The sequence below is a fragment of the Ambystoma mexicanum genome, chromosome 1p, assembly GCF_040938575.1.
Source record: "Ambystoma mexicanum isolate Mex_15411 chromosome 1p, UKY_AmexF1_1, whole genome shotgun sequence".
Lineage (NCBI taxonomy): Eukaryota > Metazoa > Chordata > Amphibia > Caudata > Ambystomatidae > Ambystoma > Ambystoma mexicanum.
Window position 1 is genome coordinate 1,035,234,724 of NC_090921.1, and position 18,217 is coordinate 1,035,252,940.

Below are 18,217 nucleotides of genomic sequence, written 5' to 3' on the forward strand. Positions count from 1 at the left end.
TTGTACATAAATAGGCGCAACTGCCTAAATGGTGTGTAGCGCAATGCATCAAAGAATATGAGGCTAGGACGGATGATGTGAGGCCTCCAAGCGCGTCTCAACTACTGATTATGAGCAGAAAACCGTTTAAAGCGGTAGTAGCGGCAACCATAAGATGGGTCGCGGAAAGTCATGACCCTCGAGGGCATTGATGTGAAGAGGCTTCAGAGAGCGTTCGGGGCACAATGGCATCCAAAGTCTTCAGCGCGGGAGCTAGTCGACAGACATTTTGAGGGCAGCAGATTGTTCGACCAACGCTACGTTTAAGACTTTCTATCTTAAGCCTATTGCCAGCGCAGCGGCAGTTGCGATTAGTGGCTTTGAACAAGCATAATGCTTGCCTCCAGTCTTGACAAAGAATAAAGATTACCCCTGCTACTGCGCAAGGAGCCTTGATAGTATTAAAGACACAGAGGAAAGAATTATCCTGCCCAGAGATGCAAAAGCGAGAGTGGCTGGGGAGGCGATGATTGTGAATTTGTATTGTAGCACTTTGCATCTTGGTACCCTCCCTAATATATGTCTCATTTGGCAGGGGATGACCAGAAGACTAGCCGAGGACCAAGTAGCAGAGGCACCGAGCGAGCAACGATTTGGCTCGTAGTGCTGATCGGGGGACATCTAGCACAGGACAGTGCAGCAGTGAATGCAATTTAGAAGTGTCTGCCATACGTTTCAGAGTTTGTTACACCAGATGTCAGTTGGAGGGCATCCAAAGAAGAGTAAGGGACCTGGGCATGAAGTGACATGTAGGCCCACGGTCATGATATGGACTACCAGGAGCACTGGGACCCATGGGATGGGTTGTTTTCAGTGTGATTTGTTAGGTTTTGATGTTTAAAGAAATAATAAAAGGGAATAAAACCTGAAAGGAAATAGAGATTTAAATCTGCTGGATGAGTAGAATAAAGTAAGTTGAAGCAAAATGCAGAATGCCCGCCTCCATGTCTTTAATAGAAGCAAGACTCCCTGTGCATAAGCAGGGGTAATCTTTATTTTTAATAAACATTCCTTTAAAAGAAGTGTGCACTTCAAAATAAGGAGCACCATGCAAACCGATGCCAGGTTTTGTGTACTGAGCTCTAGCGGTACACATGATCCAACTACCATACATGACTACTTCTAAACCGGCAACTGCGTTTTTAGAGACGGTTTCGTGAGAGGAATTGTTCTGAAAGGTTGGGCATCCCTTTAATTAGCTAAGTGGCAGTTAGTATACTGTGCAGGGACCTGCCTTTCACACCATGTGCTAGACATCACATCTAGCCTCCACATATGCTATTGAGCAATGATGCCATCTTATTAAAGGGCAACGGTGATGTCACATCTAAAACTACACTAAGAAAAATGATGTACAGGGTGCAATATAGATATTGCAGGATTACATTATGTATGGGATAAAGTACCCCATCCAATAGGTTATAATGATATTGCAAGTCACTGAGGAGTTCTGGTACGGACTCAATAGAGGACAAGGATAGAAGCAGAGTTCCTGTAGAAGGTCCCAGAACTCTGAGATGACTTGCAATATCCGTATGTCCTGGTAGAGTGTATTTATTGCTTATTGTTAGGAGGAATATTTTTTAGACCTACTACAGTGTTGGAGTTCTGAGAGGCCAAACTACTAGATGACCAAGGGCTGTTCACACTTGGTCTTACCACACTCTCCCTGGGTAGCGTAGGCTGAGCAGCAAGGTAGATTTAAGAGAACCAGTTTGGTATGACAGTACAATTAACAAGGGTGGTCCTGGTTGGACCTCATCAGTAGGGTGGATCTGTGCCACTCTAAGAATAGTGAGCAAGGGGTCCACGTCTGGATTCCCCTAGTGAAAGATAGTGAGCTAAAGACTCTGGGTAAGTCTCTCATAACCAGGACTAATGTCTGGCAGAGGGACTCCCAGGACTCCCTTGTTAATTTGCATATTCAAGTAACTTTGGGTCTCACCCTAAGTTACTAGGGGAATCCAGACGTGGACCCCTTGCTCACTATTCTTAGAGAGGCACAGATCCACCCTACTGATGAGGTCCAACCAGACCGAAACACGTGTCTGGGGTTTCTGTTGGTACTCTTGTTCAGAGGAGAATTGCCTAGCATTTCGGTGCTGGACTGCCCCAGGGCAGGACAAAGACTGATATGTTTGGGATATTTCTTCTCTGTGAAAGATAGTGAGCTAAAGACTCTGGGTAAGTCTCTCGTAACCAGGACTAATGTCTGGCAGAGGGACTCCCAGGACCCCCCTTGTTAAAGTACAATTAACAAGACATTGAAATGGTCACAACCTAGAGTTCAAAACAGGAGTATAAAAGTATACTATTCATTAGACCAAAACACACAAGTGTGTTTTCTCGTGTGTGTTTCTTTCTCTCTCTCTCTCCCCCCTCTTCCGCCCTCTCCCCCTCTCCCCCTCTCCTTCCTCCCCACCCCTGTAAGCAGTTCCAAGATCCTAATGGTTCAGCGACAGGTTGACCTGGATAGGGGATGGAAAGTTTTAAAAAGTTCCTCTGCACAAACACGACTTGGCCTTAGCCAACAGCGAGTACAATGTAACTCACAAGCACATCTATAAGAAAGATGCATTTAGGCAAAAGTAGGGGTGCTACACAAAGAGAACCCACAAGCCAGAACTTCATCAGAAAAGTCCCTCACCTAGTGACACTGAAACTCGGAGTCTCTAGTCCCCTTTCCTCCATACTATTGGGATGCCTCACAGAACAGAGGACAGGCTGAAGCATGTTGCAGCACAATCGAATCTTTACTTTGCACGTGCATGCTACTGCGTGCCGTACGGTACACCCACATGCGGCACGCCCAGTCCACAAGTGCAACTTCCCCCAAACAGAAAAAGACAAAGGGTGAGCGGGTCCACTGAAGAAAAGCTCTGTGGGCACCCCACGTATCTTCGAAAACCCATTAGGCATGAGCTGTGGAGATCAATTTCAGTTTAAGTGCACAACTAGGCGCAACTGCCGCTTGACGCTGCATACCCGTCTGACGAAGAGAAAGGAACGGACAGTTGGGCGGGGTGCGTGGATGATGGAACCGCATGGCATGCAGCATTGTGTACGTGCAAAGTAAAGATTCTATTATGCGCGGAGTCTGGCAGAGTCTGAGGAGTGACCAGTAACTCTTTGCTTTCTATTGCTGTGGGAGTGACTTTTGCTTAAAATCTGCCTCTCCCCGCGGAGCGGGCGCGGAGTCTGGCAGAGTCTGAGGAGTCCGAGGAAGTCCGTGGAATCCGGGACTTTCCTCTGGACTCCCCTGCCTTCCTGCACACTGTGTTCACTTCTGCTTCAGTCGCAGCTATAATGCGAACCAACGCTTACACGGCTCTGGTGAAAGGGAAGACTGCGAGTGACGCTATAAAGACTCGAGCCCAAAGGAAGCGTGTGCGTGAGCCAGCGTGCCTTGACTCCGAACACTCATGGACTTCGGCGGAGTCTCCGGTGGCACTTTATACACCTACCCTTGCTGTCGTTGCTGACCCCGACGGTGTGCAATTTAAGAACGAAGGTGAGCGTCTGATGCAGCTAACATCGACACATACACACAACAACAACGATGGAGAAACAGTAAGTGTGTGTGGCAGCCACTTCACGTGCGGACCCGGACTCTCCTCCTCATTCCCGGCTAATGGGAGGAGCGGCAGAGGGGTTGGGGGCTGAGAGAGTGGCCGAGGCAACTGCTTTACATCCTATTATTGACATCGTTATTGCCCAGCCCAGTCCATTCAAAACGGCCACTCCCCATGCTTTTTCACCCCACTCCCCGTGTCCAAGTAAACATGACGGGCCACCTGATAAGTGTGCTAGTGCCCAGGAAACACAAGATATTCCGATGGACATGTCTAATTCGGCCCTAACATTTGGCCCTTCTGAATTCCCAGCTAGTACTTAGCCCAATGCGAAATGATCTCGATGTCATGCAATCGCCTCTTTGTCAACTCAATAGTGTGATGTCTGGTGTCCAGGTGCTCCAAATGAGCCCTGGTGATTGTGATGCAGTAGGTGTCTTAACACAGAAAGAACCAACTAATGGTTCTCCACGCCCACGACTCTACAGTGCACATGAGAAGTTGCTACCTTCCCCGGCGTCGCCACTAAATACGCTGCACGAAGGTAGTTCTCCTGACACAGCGTTCACATTTAATGAAGTGATTAAACCGGTTCAAAACCCGGTTTTACAATCCTTTACCCGCGACTCCCTTACAAATGCTGAGGGAGAGATGATGCCGACTCTGCAAGAAAAAGACCCAATCAACCGCAGAAATTCCTTAGAAGTTGTTAATAAGCTCTTGATGGACCTTAAGCATTTGAATAAAAGCAGATCAAATATCTCGGCCACAAAAAACTTCACGCCGGGTGATATAGCCCCAACGAGAGCGCCCACTAACTCTGTGGCTGGTGTGCCCCTATCAGAGTCGTTGGCCAAAAGCCCCCCGCTGAGCCTTCCTATGACCAACCTGATTGAGAGTAGAAGCGGACGCTCGAGTCTTTCACCTAGCTTTTCATGCTCACAGAAGAAATCTGCTACAACCAATCTGAACGAAAGTAGAAGTGGACGCTCGAGTCTCTCACCGAGCATTCTATGCTCACAAAAGAAATCTGCTTTTGCGAAAGGGGCTGACCCCATCATATCGCAAAATGGTGCATTGTTTAACTCCCATAAACGTATGCATGGACCCTCAAGCGTGAGTTCCCAATCTGACGATAAGTCAGATTCATCTTCATCGGACTCATCTATAATGGAGCGCCCCTTTCCCAAGATTAGACGCCTTCCAGTGGGCAAAAGGCGATCTAAAGGCCATACAATGGACAGCATTGGCAATGCATGCCATACATCAAATATGCAAGATCTTCAAACTCTCATTATGTCATCAACCACAATTGCTTTGGCTCCTTTTTTAAAAATGTATGAACACATAAATGACACCATGAAAGATTTAACAGCTTCAATTAGTGGTTTAAATGCGAAGATTGCTAATCTGGAGAACTCTCAAATGACTCTAATGAATACATCCTTACATACCAACAAACAGGTGGAAATGGCACTCGTTGCTCTAATAGACAGTAACAAAAACGCACTCTTAGACAGAAAATTACTGGCTGAAGTGGCTAAACAGGCATTACACCTCTTTCAACAAAAAGCCGACAATCCTGGCTACATTGAGGCTCCTGAAGACAGAAATGCACAGACCTCTCGAACTCCAAATAACCATGTAGCATGTTCACCTCCTCGGATACCAATAGCCACGTGCGCCCAGATTGCAGAAGCCACTGCTCTCGAGTGCGACAGAAGTGCAGACAAGGTAGCTTGTACTGAAAAGGTTACACCCGAAGATGGTCAGGAGCAATCGCTGTTGATACTCAATCCATGTGCTACAGGCCCGCAAACGGTCGAGCCTGCCTCCGCCGCCACTGATCTGACTACACTTGTGCTGACCAACTTTCAGGCTGCTACAGGCCCGCAAACGGTCGAGCCTGCCTCCGCCGCCACTGATCTGACTACACTTGTGCTGACCAACTTTCAGGCTATCTGCCTGGAAACTCAAGATGCAGAGAATTTGGCCCTTCATGATACTCAAGTGGCTGCCTCTTCAAACCTAAATCTTGGTCCTGTTCCTGTTAAAGAGGTGCCGGTCGATACACTAAAATCTGGAAATGATGCTGCTGTTGCAGTCTTCGACATATTTAAACACCCTACAAGAGGGCCCATCACTGGTCTGAAAACCGGAAATCACAGAGGCAACGAACACAAAAAATCAAAAAACATGCCAATGAAAAAAAAGAACCGAGGTAATGATTCTAGGAAATTCTTGCGTAATTTAAAAACTCTGAATGTAATCGTCAACAAAACAACTCCAAAAGAGAAACAAGATGTGTGTGAACCTCAGCCAAATGCTATTGCCACTGAGTTAGATCCGGCCACTGAACCTATAATTGATTTATGTAGCATATCGGAGGAGCTGTTAAACATGTCGGTACATGACGACGAAGTAGCCGACATAGTGGATGGGACTGCGGAGCACAATTTGTTGTCAGTTACCCCCCTGGACGTATCCAGGCAGAGTGATAACACCGCTGTTCTCTCGAATGTAGTCTGCCCTACAATAATTAACCGGCCCGACACTGGATTAAATTTGGCTGACAGTAATTCTTCTCCGTCAAAAGTGCCGGCCCGGAAAACATCTAGAATCATATCTATATGTGAAGCAACTGGGCCAATCATCACTTCCATAGATGATATGAACTTTTGTTCTAAATCCTTCATGACGCTCGAGGAGAAACGCCGTAAGACCTGCAGCCAGTTTAATAAGGGCCCTTCTAAAACGAAAGATCCAGAAACTCAAGCTTCTTTAATCCCCTGTACTAATGGGCAACTACCCAAAGCCTTTAAGACTGATCCTTCAGGTGCTAAATTACAGGACCTGACTCAGACTAAACCATTGTATTCTAAGGACTTCGGAGTGCCGCAAGGAAATCCCAAATTGAAAAAGCACATAACAAACGAACATTCTAAGAGTAAACATTGGAAGAGTGAGTCTTCTTACCATCAGGTACTCTTAGAACGGATTGATTCGGATGATGATTTGATACTGAATCGCCACAATGTTCTATGGCTATATCACCTGATCCCAAGCCTTCGGGCAATTGAATCAGGTGACCTGAAAATTGTAGAATTCCTCGAGGAAACCAAAAATGATGCAGTCATTTTACATGTTCAGTCAAAAATCATAGCTGACACTTTGCTCCAAGCCGGACCAGTGTTAATGTCGCTAGGGTTTGATATCTCACTAGCTTCAACAAGGGCCTCAACAGAGACCTTGAATGAAGCCGCAAACCAGATGGAAGCTGGTAGAGATGACAAAATTCCTCCAAAGTGCTCAAGTGAGCGGGTTACTGCGGCTTTCCATTCAAGACCCGTCTCCCCGGTACAGAAGCCTTGGAAGCCTATGAATGAGTTACCTAGCCAAAACAACATCAAGATTACAATCCAAGGAGTCAGCCAAACACATCGAACTGAAGACCGGCCAGTGTCTGACATATCATCTATGACGCAAGGGAATGACTGGGCCTGGGTTGCTGAAACGCTAAACAACACCATGTCTTGTTAACGCCAGGCCCCCAAAAACCATAACAACAAAAAAACCCTCACCTTGGGCTCCTGGAACACAAGAGGCTTCAGTCACCTGTTCAACACCACCTGGGCCGATGACTTGGATATTATCTGCCTACAGGAGACATGGCTCTGTGAAAAACCCATTTTGGAGGGATTTGAAATTGCCCATACACCGGCGCTCAAACAGATTAGGGGGAGACCGATGGCAGGTCTCCTTGTAGCTGCCAGGATCAACTCAGGTCTTCGGATTCTGAATTCAATTAACATCTCTCCATATATACAGGTGACTACGGTCGGAGCTACAACTAACATCTGTATTTTTAATCTTTACTGGAATCATGCAGTGAGTGGAACCATAAACTTCATAGATGAAGTCACGAAGTCCTTGGACGAGTATATGGAAGTTGGCCCCCCATATGAGTTGATAGTCTGTGGAGATCTTAATATTGACTGCTTTGATCATTCGAATGAATCAGGTTACAAGAAGACTGCAAATAACTTAGAATTCCTTCCGGTAACCCAATGGTGTCTGGAAATGAAGACACGTGACCTGATGATGCTGAATGGTCAAACGTTGGGCGATATTCCAGCTGCTCCTACTTGGCGTCGAGGCGATCTCAACTCAACCTTGGACTACATCTTTGTATCCAGTAGGATCCATATGAGAACGACTAGTCTGTCTGTCCAAACAATGCAGCACAGCGACCATGACATGGTGGTCTTGACATTCATGGAAACAGTTGAAAATCCTCGAGATCTGTGGGCCTTTCCTATCAGAAAAGGAACTGGTAGGATTCGCTTAAATCTAGATTGTACTGAGACAAGCAACATCCTGAGGGGCTTCCAGACCTCTGATTTCACGGAATATGATTATCTTTTAACTCAATACCGTGAAAACAGGACCCATATGGGCAACAGTCTGTTCTCATCGAAGCACAAATTTGATCTTGAGGTGCAAAAACGGAAACGCCTCCTACGCTGGCAGATAAGATCGGCCCGCAAACAAACCCCCAGCGTTGCCAACGGAATTGTCAAAAAATGTAAACAACGCTATAAGAACTGGCTTAAGTCCCACAAAGGTATCATGTTGCAAAATGATGCAGAGCTAATGTTTATCAAAAATGAAGAGCTCAAATGCCGCTGAATATTGGAGACTGATAGATGACAATCTTGCTCCTCAACATGCTCTCCAGGCTAACTTGGTCTCTGAGGCAGAGTGGGTATCCTTCTATGCAAACCTCTACTGCAATAACAATGAGGTTGTTGCTTGGAGGCCACCTGCACTGTCACATTGGGACTTGGTTTTCGATCATGAGGATATACTGAGAGTCATTAAGAACTTGCACAACTCAAGAGCCCCTGGCCCTGATGGCCTAACGAACTTTACGCTCAAGCTCCAACCTGAAATATGGACCACCTTCTGCGAGCTGTTGTTTAAAAGGATTGTCAATAACTGTAAGACTCCCATGTCCTGGAAATCGGCAGTGATTATACCCATTTTCAAAAAAGGCGACCGCCACAATCCAAAGAATTATAGACCAATTGCTCTACTTGATGTATTGGGCAAAGTCTATGCTACTCTCCTTCAACAAAAACTGACGGAATGGTTAACAAATTGCAACCAGATGGACCCTAGACAAACTGGTTTCGTCAAAGGTTTGGGCTGTGGTATCAACCTCTTAATACTAAACCTATTGAAAATGGAAGCCTTACGATCTAATTCCAAGATTTATCTCGCCCTCGTGGACTTGTCCCAGGCATTTGACACCATTAATAGAGAACTGCTTTGGTCTAAACTGATCAAATGGAATTGCCCTGCAAGTCTGTTAGCCGCTATTTATGATCTTCACACGGACACGACCATCAGAGTTCGACTAGATCAAAAGGGCAACCTTTCTTCACCAATTGACACCTTTCGAGGTGTCAAGCAAGGATGCCCGCTTGCGGCAATCCTATTTAACTTGTTCATATCCGACATCAAGAATGCATTCTGTGGTCTCCGCACTTTCCCGCCAAAACTCCATGGCTCCCATGTGGACTACTTAGTCTATGCAGATGACATCATTCTGATAGACTCAACTCCTATAGGTCTACAGCGGAAACTGAATGCCGTGGAAAAATATCTAACAGAGAACGGGCTGGTTATCAACAGAGGGAAATGCGAAGTCATGGTCCTTGAAAGACTCCAAGGATCTAATATGATATCGGCAGAAATTTAAATGGTATGTGAACAAAGAACCCATTGGGCGTGTGCTTAACACCAGATACCTAGGCATGCAGCTAAGTGCTAGCATAAATGATGCACCCTGGGCTGATTCAGCCAAGAAAAAATGCCGTCAATTGGCATGCCAAGCAGTCTTAATCAACAAAAAGTTTGGAAAATTTAGTTTAAGACCAACGTTAACTTTCTTCCAGCAGAAGGTGGTACCGTCTCTGATATACGCTGGCGAAAATGCCTTTGGGTGTGGGTCTGATGTGTGGAATTCCTTAGAAAACATCTTTTGGTCTAGGGTTCTCCATCTTCCCAAAGGCACCGCCACAGTGTGCATTAGATATGAACTTGGATACATATCTATGCAAGCGAGAGTTGCTTGGAACCTTCTAAGCATTTTCAGGAAATTAAATATGAAGAGCACATTGCCCCAGATGGATATTTTACACAACTTACAGTCTGCCAAGGCCCCTACAATTGTATTCCAATGGAACAAGCTATGCCATGATGTGCTTAACACTTACAACACCACGATGCAACTGCTGCTTGAAAATCCAGATGCGGCAAAACTAAAGATCTGGAGAAATGACTGGATTCAGACCTGTGATAAACGACCAAATCGAGGTCCATGCTCGAAGCGCCGGCCGAGGCAAGGGCATATGGATGTGTACCTCTGTATTTGGCTTGTTTTCCGGACCAGTGGGCTCGGGCCCTTTATCTTCACTTTAGACTGAATGTTATGACAACTAAAGAACGCCTCTGCTACTGGTCACAATCCCCGGACTTGGACCTTACCTGTCGTTTCTGCGCTTCCTCTAAAGAAACTCTGAAACATCTAATCCTAATGTGCCCTGTGTTTGAGTCTAAAAGAGTTAACATCTTTAGCCCAATAACAATGAACTTTCAGTTCCTCACCCGAGACGATTGGTGGAGAGCCCTGTTTGATGGATCAAACAGAGCGATGCTATATGCACCGGTCTCTTTTCTTCGTATTATAAAAGATCATCTACACGATGTCTCGGTGGATTCGATCGTTGGGTCGTTCTGAGATCCATACCCGAGCCCATGTTATGGGAAATAGATGGTGAGATGAGGGCTGGCACTGATTTGAGATGAATGTTAAGGCTTGGCTTTGTTCTTTTTTTTTTTAAAGGGTTGCAACATAACCCAATAAAAATAAAAAAAATAAAAAATTATGCTGCCTAGCAACATGCTCCGGCCTGTCCCCCGTTCTGGGGACATCAAGAGTATGCTCCGTATCTGTTTGGATGCTTGGCTCTACTGAGTGACCTCCAGTTTGGCATCAGATGATCAGTCACTCTTCATATCCAAAGTCTAGGATAGGGACTGCCCAAGCTCAACGAGCGCAATGATCTGCACGATTCAAACAGGTAGTGGCTGTCCAATCAGACAACCAGCTACCCCACATCTGGCCAGCAACAGACATCTCCCCCCCCCCCCCCCCGAGATAAATTAGGTGTAGGACCACACAAACCAATCCCAGTCACTGAATTGGTGACCTCCCCCTCCCACCCCCCCAAAGTGCACACTTTTATAAGGACTGTTCTGGCCCGAGAGGGCAAGAAGGCTGCCAAAAGCCATATGGCACTGAAAATGGCATGATCGTGGTTAAAAATGAGGGTGCACATAGTACAGCAGGAAAAGGAAAGGGGACAGGATGTAGAGAGTACCCCTGTAACACTCCACTGAAGGTGATGTGTCGTACAAAGTGAAACACAGGAAAATGCAAATGAAAGAACTTCTCTCCCTGCACTATGAACCTTAGGGACTGACCGGTGCCACCAAAACAAAATGAGTTGTGCAGGTAAGGTACGTTTTAAAGGCTTCACTTGCCCCCAAAACCAGACAGCATGCCAGGACAAACATGCAGGGGGGGAGGGGGGGATTCTATTGAAATCAATGGTGGGTAAGCTGCAAAAGGAAAACAAATTATACAAGGTAACATTCCAGCCCTTCAATACCTAGTCTAGTGCGGTTGTAAGAGATTGTTCATATGCAGAATACAGTTAGGCACTGTCGCCATTGGCAAAAAAACACGACCAAACTGCAATTTATAGTGTATTGCAAAAACAGATTGTAATTTAATTAAATGCATTTAAAAGCCACATTTCTGGATTAGATTAGCGGGGACATGCAGATAGACAATTATCCTGCACTAAATTTCAGCACTGCACAAAATAAACATAAATCCTTATCAACTAACGGCTGCGAATTGGCCAAACCGTTCAAAGGAAGAGATCTGCAAAGTGGGCACGCCTTTCGATACATGCTTTAGTGGACGCTGGAGTTCTGCCCCGTGCTGGCTCTCTCAAGTGCAAAATGTTATCACATGTGAGTAATGATGTCATAAGTAAACTGTACTAAGAACATGTACACGTCTTCATGCAGATATTGCAGGTTTCCATGTATTATATGTCTAGCTGCCAAATCTCCCAGTTCCATGATCGACAAATGGAGCAAGTCGCGAGTTTTGCCTACTGCTGGAACTTGTAGTTTTGTTTTCCCCATTGCAAGGGTGGGCATACAAGTCCCAGTGTGTAGTGCAGAAACAGGACTGTCTCAAAGATTACCCATGTAATTGGGACACTTGGCAGCTATGGAGATGATCATACATCACTCTGTATGGGGATTACCTGGCCTGTAGGTCACAAGGCAGTGCCGCGTGCCGCTTTCAGTCTGGATATCCGTGCAGCCCCCGGCCTCCAACGGCAGCAGGTGAGGTCGGTAGTGAGTATTATTCTGCTCCCAGAAGCATGCACCTTCCAGTGTCCCGGCCAGGACCCCTCCGCACGGGAAGGCAGCAGACGCCATGCGTGGTAGATAAGACAGGGACACGACTGGACACCTGCAGGAGGCAATGAGGAAAACTAGCATTAGTCACGCTGCCAGACACCGGACAAAGAAACATACCTTTTCATTCGTATTCACCCTAAATTATTAGAGGCCCAGCGAAACCGAGCAAGTGCCGAGTCTCAGAGGCAACTGTGCAATGCCCCATGAAGGCGATAAAGTGGATTAAACCAGTGTAGTAAATTCTCTTAATCTAACGCACACTAAAACAACCTGTGGTTTACAGGGAACATGTTTCTATACAATTATTAATACCGAATTGAAAATGGTAGCAATTTAATGAAGTATGGAAAGACCGCATTGCCTGATTGGGTACCGGTTTTATGTGCTCTGTGACGCGCATTTAAGTCAAATGAGAGGCCTTACCGCCATTTCCTGGACAGTGTGAAGCAGTGGCGTGGCCAGACCCTTGATTGGGGCGGCCGAAGTGGGACCCTGACTTATGCAGGGGCGGCACGAAGTACAAGTGGGCACACACACATAATGATCAAAGTTTAGGATAATGGGGTGGCCAATCAGATTCCAGGGTAGCACGTGACACCCAGGCTACACCCGGGATACGCCATGGTGTGAAAAACATTTCAGAAACATACAAAGAAAAAAGGATTGGAAAGCACGCGTGGCCAGCGCTTCGGCTCCAGTCTGAATGCACTGGCTCCTCACCATCAGCTCAGTCCTTTCCCATCAAAATATGGGCATAGGGACAGGGTTTCAAGGGCCGTGTATTTGGGGGAGTGACTACAATTGCAACAGGTCATATGGTGAACACTGAATGGAATATTATTAAGCAATGAACGCAATATTATAAAGCAAGAGACATTTGGAGGGGAAGTCTGCATACTGGTCTGGAGACAACATTCATCCACACAGTAAATGAGATTAAAAAGGTTTAAAATCAAGATGTTCGACTGATCCAGATAGTAATGCAGGGCAACAGCATTTAGCGAACACTGCAGGGGATATAGGTCTACGGTAGTGTTACTCCCTTGCACACATCCAGTAATTTACGGACACCATGCTTAACATCTGCTTACTTGATTTCTCATACACGAACTAACTGTTCCTCCCCTTGTCACCTCGCCTTCCCCTCTTCCCCCAGTCCCTCCCCCAGCTTCTCGTTCTGTCTCTGTTAACGGGACAGTGTCCAGGTGGTCCGTAAAACCCACCCCTTACTTATGGAAGTTGCAGTCTACATCTGTTCAATGAGACGGGGAGGTCTGCGTAGGGCTCGCTGGGGCCGGACATGTGGATCTCTGGCGTCCTCATCTGGGGCCTTTGCGGGGGATCCTCAGGCGGCTCGGTCTGGGGTTCCTCTTCACCTGCTTACTCTTCCATCGCAGGCGTCTCTTCGTCAGGGTCTTCTTGGAACTTATGGAAAAATTATGCATTTCTGGTTATCTCTCCACTCTCTCTGGAGGCTGTGATCATTGGCTCGTTGACTTCAGTGACCACGAGGGGATCGGGTCTGGATCTGGAGTCAGTTTTCTGCTGTTGGGTCTGTATGACCAGTACGACCTCTCCGACCGGGCGGGATTTGATGTTCCTTTTCCGCTTTTGATCTGCCCATGCTTTGGCTTTCCTTCTCTTCTCGGCCTCCAGTTTCCTGATCTCAGCATCTTCAAGCGGGGTGTAGTCTTCCGGTTGCGGTAGTCGTGTCCGATGCTTGTATTTTATGAGTTCTGCCGGGGTTCGGCCAGTTGATTCATCAGGGGTGTTTCTGTAGCTCCTCAACATCTGGGATATGGCTTGGGGCATGGACACCAGGTCTGCAGCCGCTTTCTGGCATGTCCTCTTTATAGTTGCCATGAATCGCTCCACCATGCCATTGGCCTGCGGCCACAGTGGGGTGATCCTTTGATGGTGGAACCCTAAGTGCACTGCAAACTTCCCGAATTCTTGTCCTTGAAATGGGGGACCGTTGTCCATCTTAACGATGTTGGGGACACCCCATTCACTGAATAGTTCATCCACTACGGCCACTACCTGGTGGAATGCTGTTGACCGGACGTGCTTCACCAGGGGAAACCGGGAATACTCGTCCATGGCCACCAACAGATGGCCTCCTTCTTCCAGAGGCCCATAAAAGTCCATTGCCACTCTTTGCCAGGGTCCCTCAGGTAGTGAACTGTCTGGAGCGGGCATGGGGGTGTGCTTGCTGCCGTCAACTGGCACGGTGGACAGTGTCTTAGTGTATCCTCGACTATTGTGTTCATATATGGGAATCACACCTGGCTGCATAGGATTTTCTTTGTGTTGGCTACATCCCTGTGTCCTTCATGTGCAATGATAACTAAGGCCTTCCTGAGACTCTTGGGGGCCACTAGTTGATTTCCTGTCAGAGGTGCTCCTTGTTCTGTCGTGGCTAGTTCTCTCTGTATCCTCGCCATTCTCAGCAGGGCTCTCCTTTCCACCTCCCCATTTTCAAAGCTTTCTGTGGCTGCGTGTCGCCATCTGTTGGTCTTTTTGAGTTGGATGGCTGCCCGGATGGTGGGGTCAGTCCTGCACTTCTCGGCGAACAGTTCCTTTGTGATGGCAGGTGGCAGGGCATTCATGGATAGGTAAGCGATGTACGATTCCGGCTCAAGCTGCATATTGCTGTCTGGGACGCTCCCGGGGTGCCTTGACAAGTAGTCTGCAGGGTTGGATTCCCCTCCTGGCTTGTGGACGATGGTGTAGTCACACTCTTGTAGTCGAATGCCCCACTGATCTATCTGTGGCAGCATCTATATTTAATGATTCCCAAAGAGCGACAAGAGTGCTCAAATTTCTGTAATAAGGACAAATGTTCTCCCGATGATGAAATGGTGAAACCTCTCACATGCCCAGACCGCAGCTAGGCTCTCACGTTCTACCTGAGAATAGGCTTTCTCAATGGAAGCGAGGGCTCTGCTGGCATACGCTACTATGATTGATTGATAGATATTTTATTTCTATCGCGCTCGTACACAAGTGTTTCAGAGCGCAACAAGGCAAGGGCAGGGAACAGGGGAGAACAAAACAGTGATCTTACTAGGCCCAGTGACATTGAGAACGCGTAAGTGCATGGGAGAGGGGGAGGGGAAAAGTGCATGGAAGGGGGGAGAAGTGGAAAGTGCGAAGCAGAGGAAAAACAGATAAATAACAATAAACAAACAATAACGGCAACCAACAGTGGTAATGCAACCAGCAATTTGCAAGTGCTAGGTTTAAGGCAGCAGACAGGGTAGGTCTGATAAGTGCAGGAATAAAAAAAGGGGGGGGGGGCTGTATGGGTACAGATACAGACCCCAGTGCAAGGGGTGGCCTGGAGGCAGTGTAGGTTTCGTTCTTCTGGTGTGGGTTGGTCTGGGCTAGGATGGTGCCTAGTCCCACTGGGCTGGTGTCACTGTAATCTCTGTATCCCACTCCGAGCTGAAGTACGCAAGCTGGCGGTTGTTTGCCAGTTCTCGTTTCATTGTGCAGAAGGCGTCTTGACGCTGTTCGTCCCATGTGAAGGGGAGATCTTTCTCGAAAAGCTGTCCGTTAGGCAGAAACCTGTGCAGTTCCCTCTGGGACCACTGCAGAAGATTTAAGACTACAGGTGTTTGGCAGTAAACCCACTTGGTAGCAGTCCGCACCACACAGATTCACTTGGTAGCTGTGGCTGAGCAGTCAGACTTCCCTCAAGAAGAGTTAGGCAGTATACAGAGTATTCACAATAGGTCAAGAGAACACAATAGAACAAGTAAACGCTGACCAGGGCTTGGTGTAAAAGAGATAACATTATTTATTTAAAACCACATCTAGAAAAACACACAGGCACTAATAGTAGGCAATTCCAAAACATGGTCACTAAAAGATATACACTCCCTTAAAAGAATATTAGACAAGTCTTAAGTAAAGCCGCACTTATTTTCAGACAGCGGTGAGCGCTTAACGTAGATGGCACTCTAATAGTTCGTTTTTAAAAGGGAGAGAAAAACAGAGAATAAGTGAAACAGATCCCAACACTTTTACAAGAACATAACGAGAGGAAGGCAAAGTAAAACTGTGAAGTTAGAGTTCAATAGGCCGGATCCACTTTAAGAGGATCAAACGAAATGTGTCCAAGGTCACACGGACGCAGTGCACAAAAGTCTTGTAACGGTTCAAAAAGGAGTTGGACCAAAGAAAGGGACCAGTTAGAGGGTCAAGGCGGCCAGCCCAGTCCAGAAGGTTAAGGGGTTATTATTACCTTGTAGCAATCTTTAGAAAGGGAGGCCTGGCGGACACGGTACCTTAAGTGGTGAGAATACTCCAGCGGGGGCAGTTGTTCCTGGCAGCGGGTACAAGTCGGTGCTTCGTCTGGGGGAAGAGAGGATCTCGTCGAGGAGGAAGAAAGGAGTCCGTTGCACTGCCAGGGAAGAAACCAGCCGTGGAGTTTCTCAGGTACAAGGAGCGGTCCGTTGATTCGCGGTTCAGTGGCGAGTGGCTATCCGGCCGCCGGGGTGCTTGGCACGGGCAGTTCGACCAGAAACCGGTCTGGGGTGCGAAGAAAGAAGGTAAAACTGGTTGTGCCCAACAGTCAGGGGAAGAAGCCTCTCCAGCCGGAAGATCTTCTCTGTCGTCGGGAAGTGGTGAGTCGGTTCCGCAGGGCTCCACCGGTGGGGTCATCGTGGTAGGTCGGCTCAGCTTCTCCCTCGTCGGATTCTCAGGTCCTGTGGCGACTTCTGAAGTTCCAGTCCCCAAAGCCCTGCTTTTATGCAGCATACCCTCATTCATTCAGCCTAGCCGTCAATCAAACATGCTAAGTGGTGGGGCCAATCACACAAGAGTGCGACTTGAGTTACCAAGGTTACTCAGTCCAGGTTGCCTAAACCCCCTCAAACCCCCCCCCTGTGGTACCCAGACAGAGTGGCACCACTTTTGGAGGCTTCTGTGGAGAAGCCCGCCAAAAAGTGCAACAAAGGGCTCGACTTGGGTTGGAGTCACAGAAGAGAACATAAACGCCATTTTAGAATAGAGTCTTGGCAAAAAATACCAACCGGCGAATTAATATTAATTAAATAAACCGGCGGTATGTTCGAGGCTATGAGAATTAAATAATTAAAGTTGGTAGCCTCGAACAATGGGAAAATCCCATAGGAAAATATTCACGGTCGAATATAAAAAGTAGTTTCCACTGCCACCAGCCAAAACTCAACCAGGGGGGATGGAGACGTGCCCCCTCGACTAACAGACCCCGGGGCAATCGAATTGCTCCGACCAGTACATCCACAATATGATGGTTTGTACTGGTTTCTGTTAATAATTTGGCACTAGTAAAGCCAATGGTGACTTTACATGCCCTGGGAGACCGTAGTCAGTCCCAGGGTATGGAGTCTATGGTGGGGTGTCACTATGATACCCCTGTGTTACTGCAAGGAGGTTGCTGTGTAACACACATAGTAAAAACACATGAGACCCTATGGAGTAAAGGACCCCATAGCCCATAAAACACATTGCCAGTCAAAGGAACACCATAAATCATGTCCAAGAGTGGGAGAAAAAGAGTCTCACTCTTGGCAGGAGGAAAAAACAAACTCCAGGAATCCAGCAAAGCTGCTGGGGGACTCACTAGGATGGAAATTCAGCCTAAAGAGAGAATTCTCCCTAACACTGTCTGAGCGGGTTGGTCAATGTCGCATAATGAGGTAGATATCAGGCACAATATCCCGCCATTCCAAGGTAGGACCGCAGTTCTGGCACGTCTCCCGGGGCCTCCAGATTGACAATGGCACCGATTTTGTTGGGGTCTACCCTAATGACTTGATCAGGAAAGATGTGTCCAAAGAAACACAGGCTGTGCTTGTTGATGTTGCATTTTGTGCCGATAAGGGTGAGGCCGGCCTTGTGGAGGATTGTGCACACCTGTCTCAGTGCCTCATCGTGGTGTTCCTGGGAAACTCAGAACACTAAGATATCGTCACTATAGTTGAAAGCTTCGGCGACTGACGTTCTCAACCTGCGTATTGTCTCCTGGAGTCGGATGACCTTATCCT

The 18,217-nt window shown here is 47.2% G+C and overlaps 1 protein-coding gene across 2 annotated transcripts in view; it reads right to left on the minus strand.

Annotated features, from left to right (window-relative positions):
* Positions 1-18,217, minus strand: part of RFWD3 (ring finger and WD repeat domain 3) — a 580,144-nt gene that overhangs the window by 141,275 nt on the left and 420,652 nt on the right. For both annotated transcript variants that reach the window (XM_069604073.1, XM_069604082.1), the window contains one exon: positions 12,023-12,234. In XM_069604073.1, the coding sequence (XP_069460174.1) occupies positions 12,023-12,234 (212 nt within the window). The remainder of the gene's footprint in view (positions 1-12,022; positions 12,235-18,217) is intronic.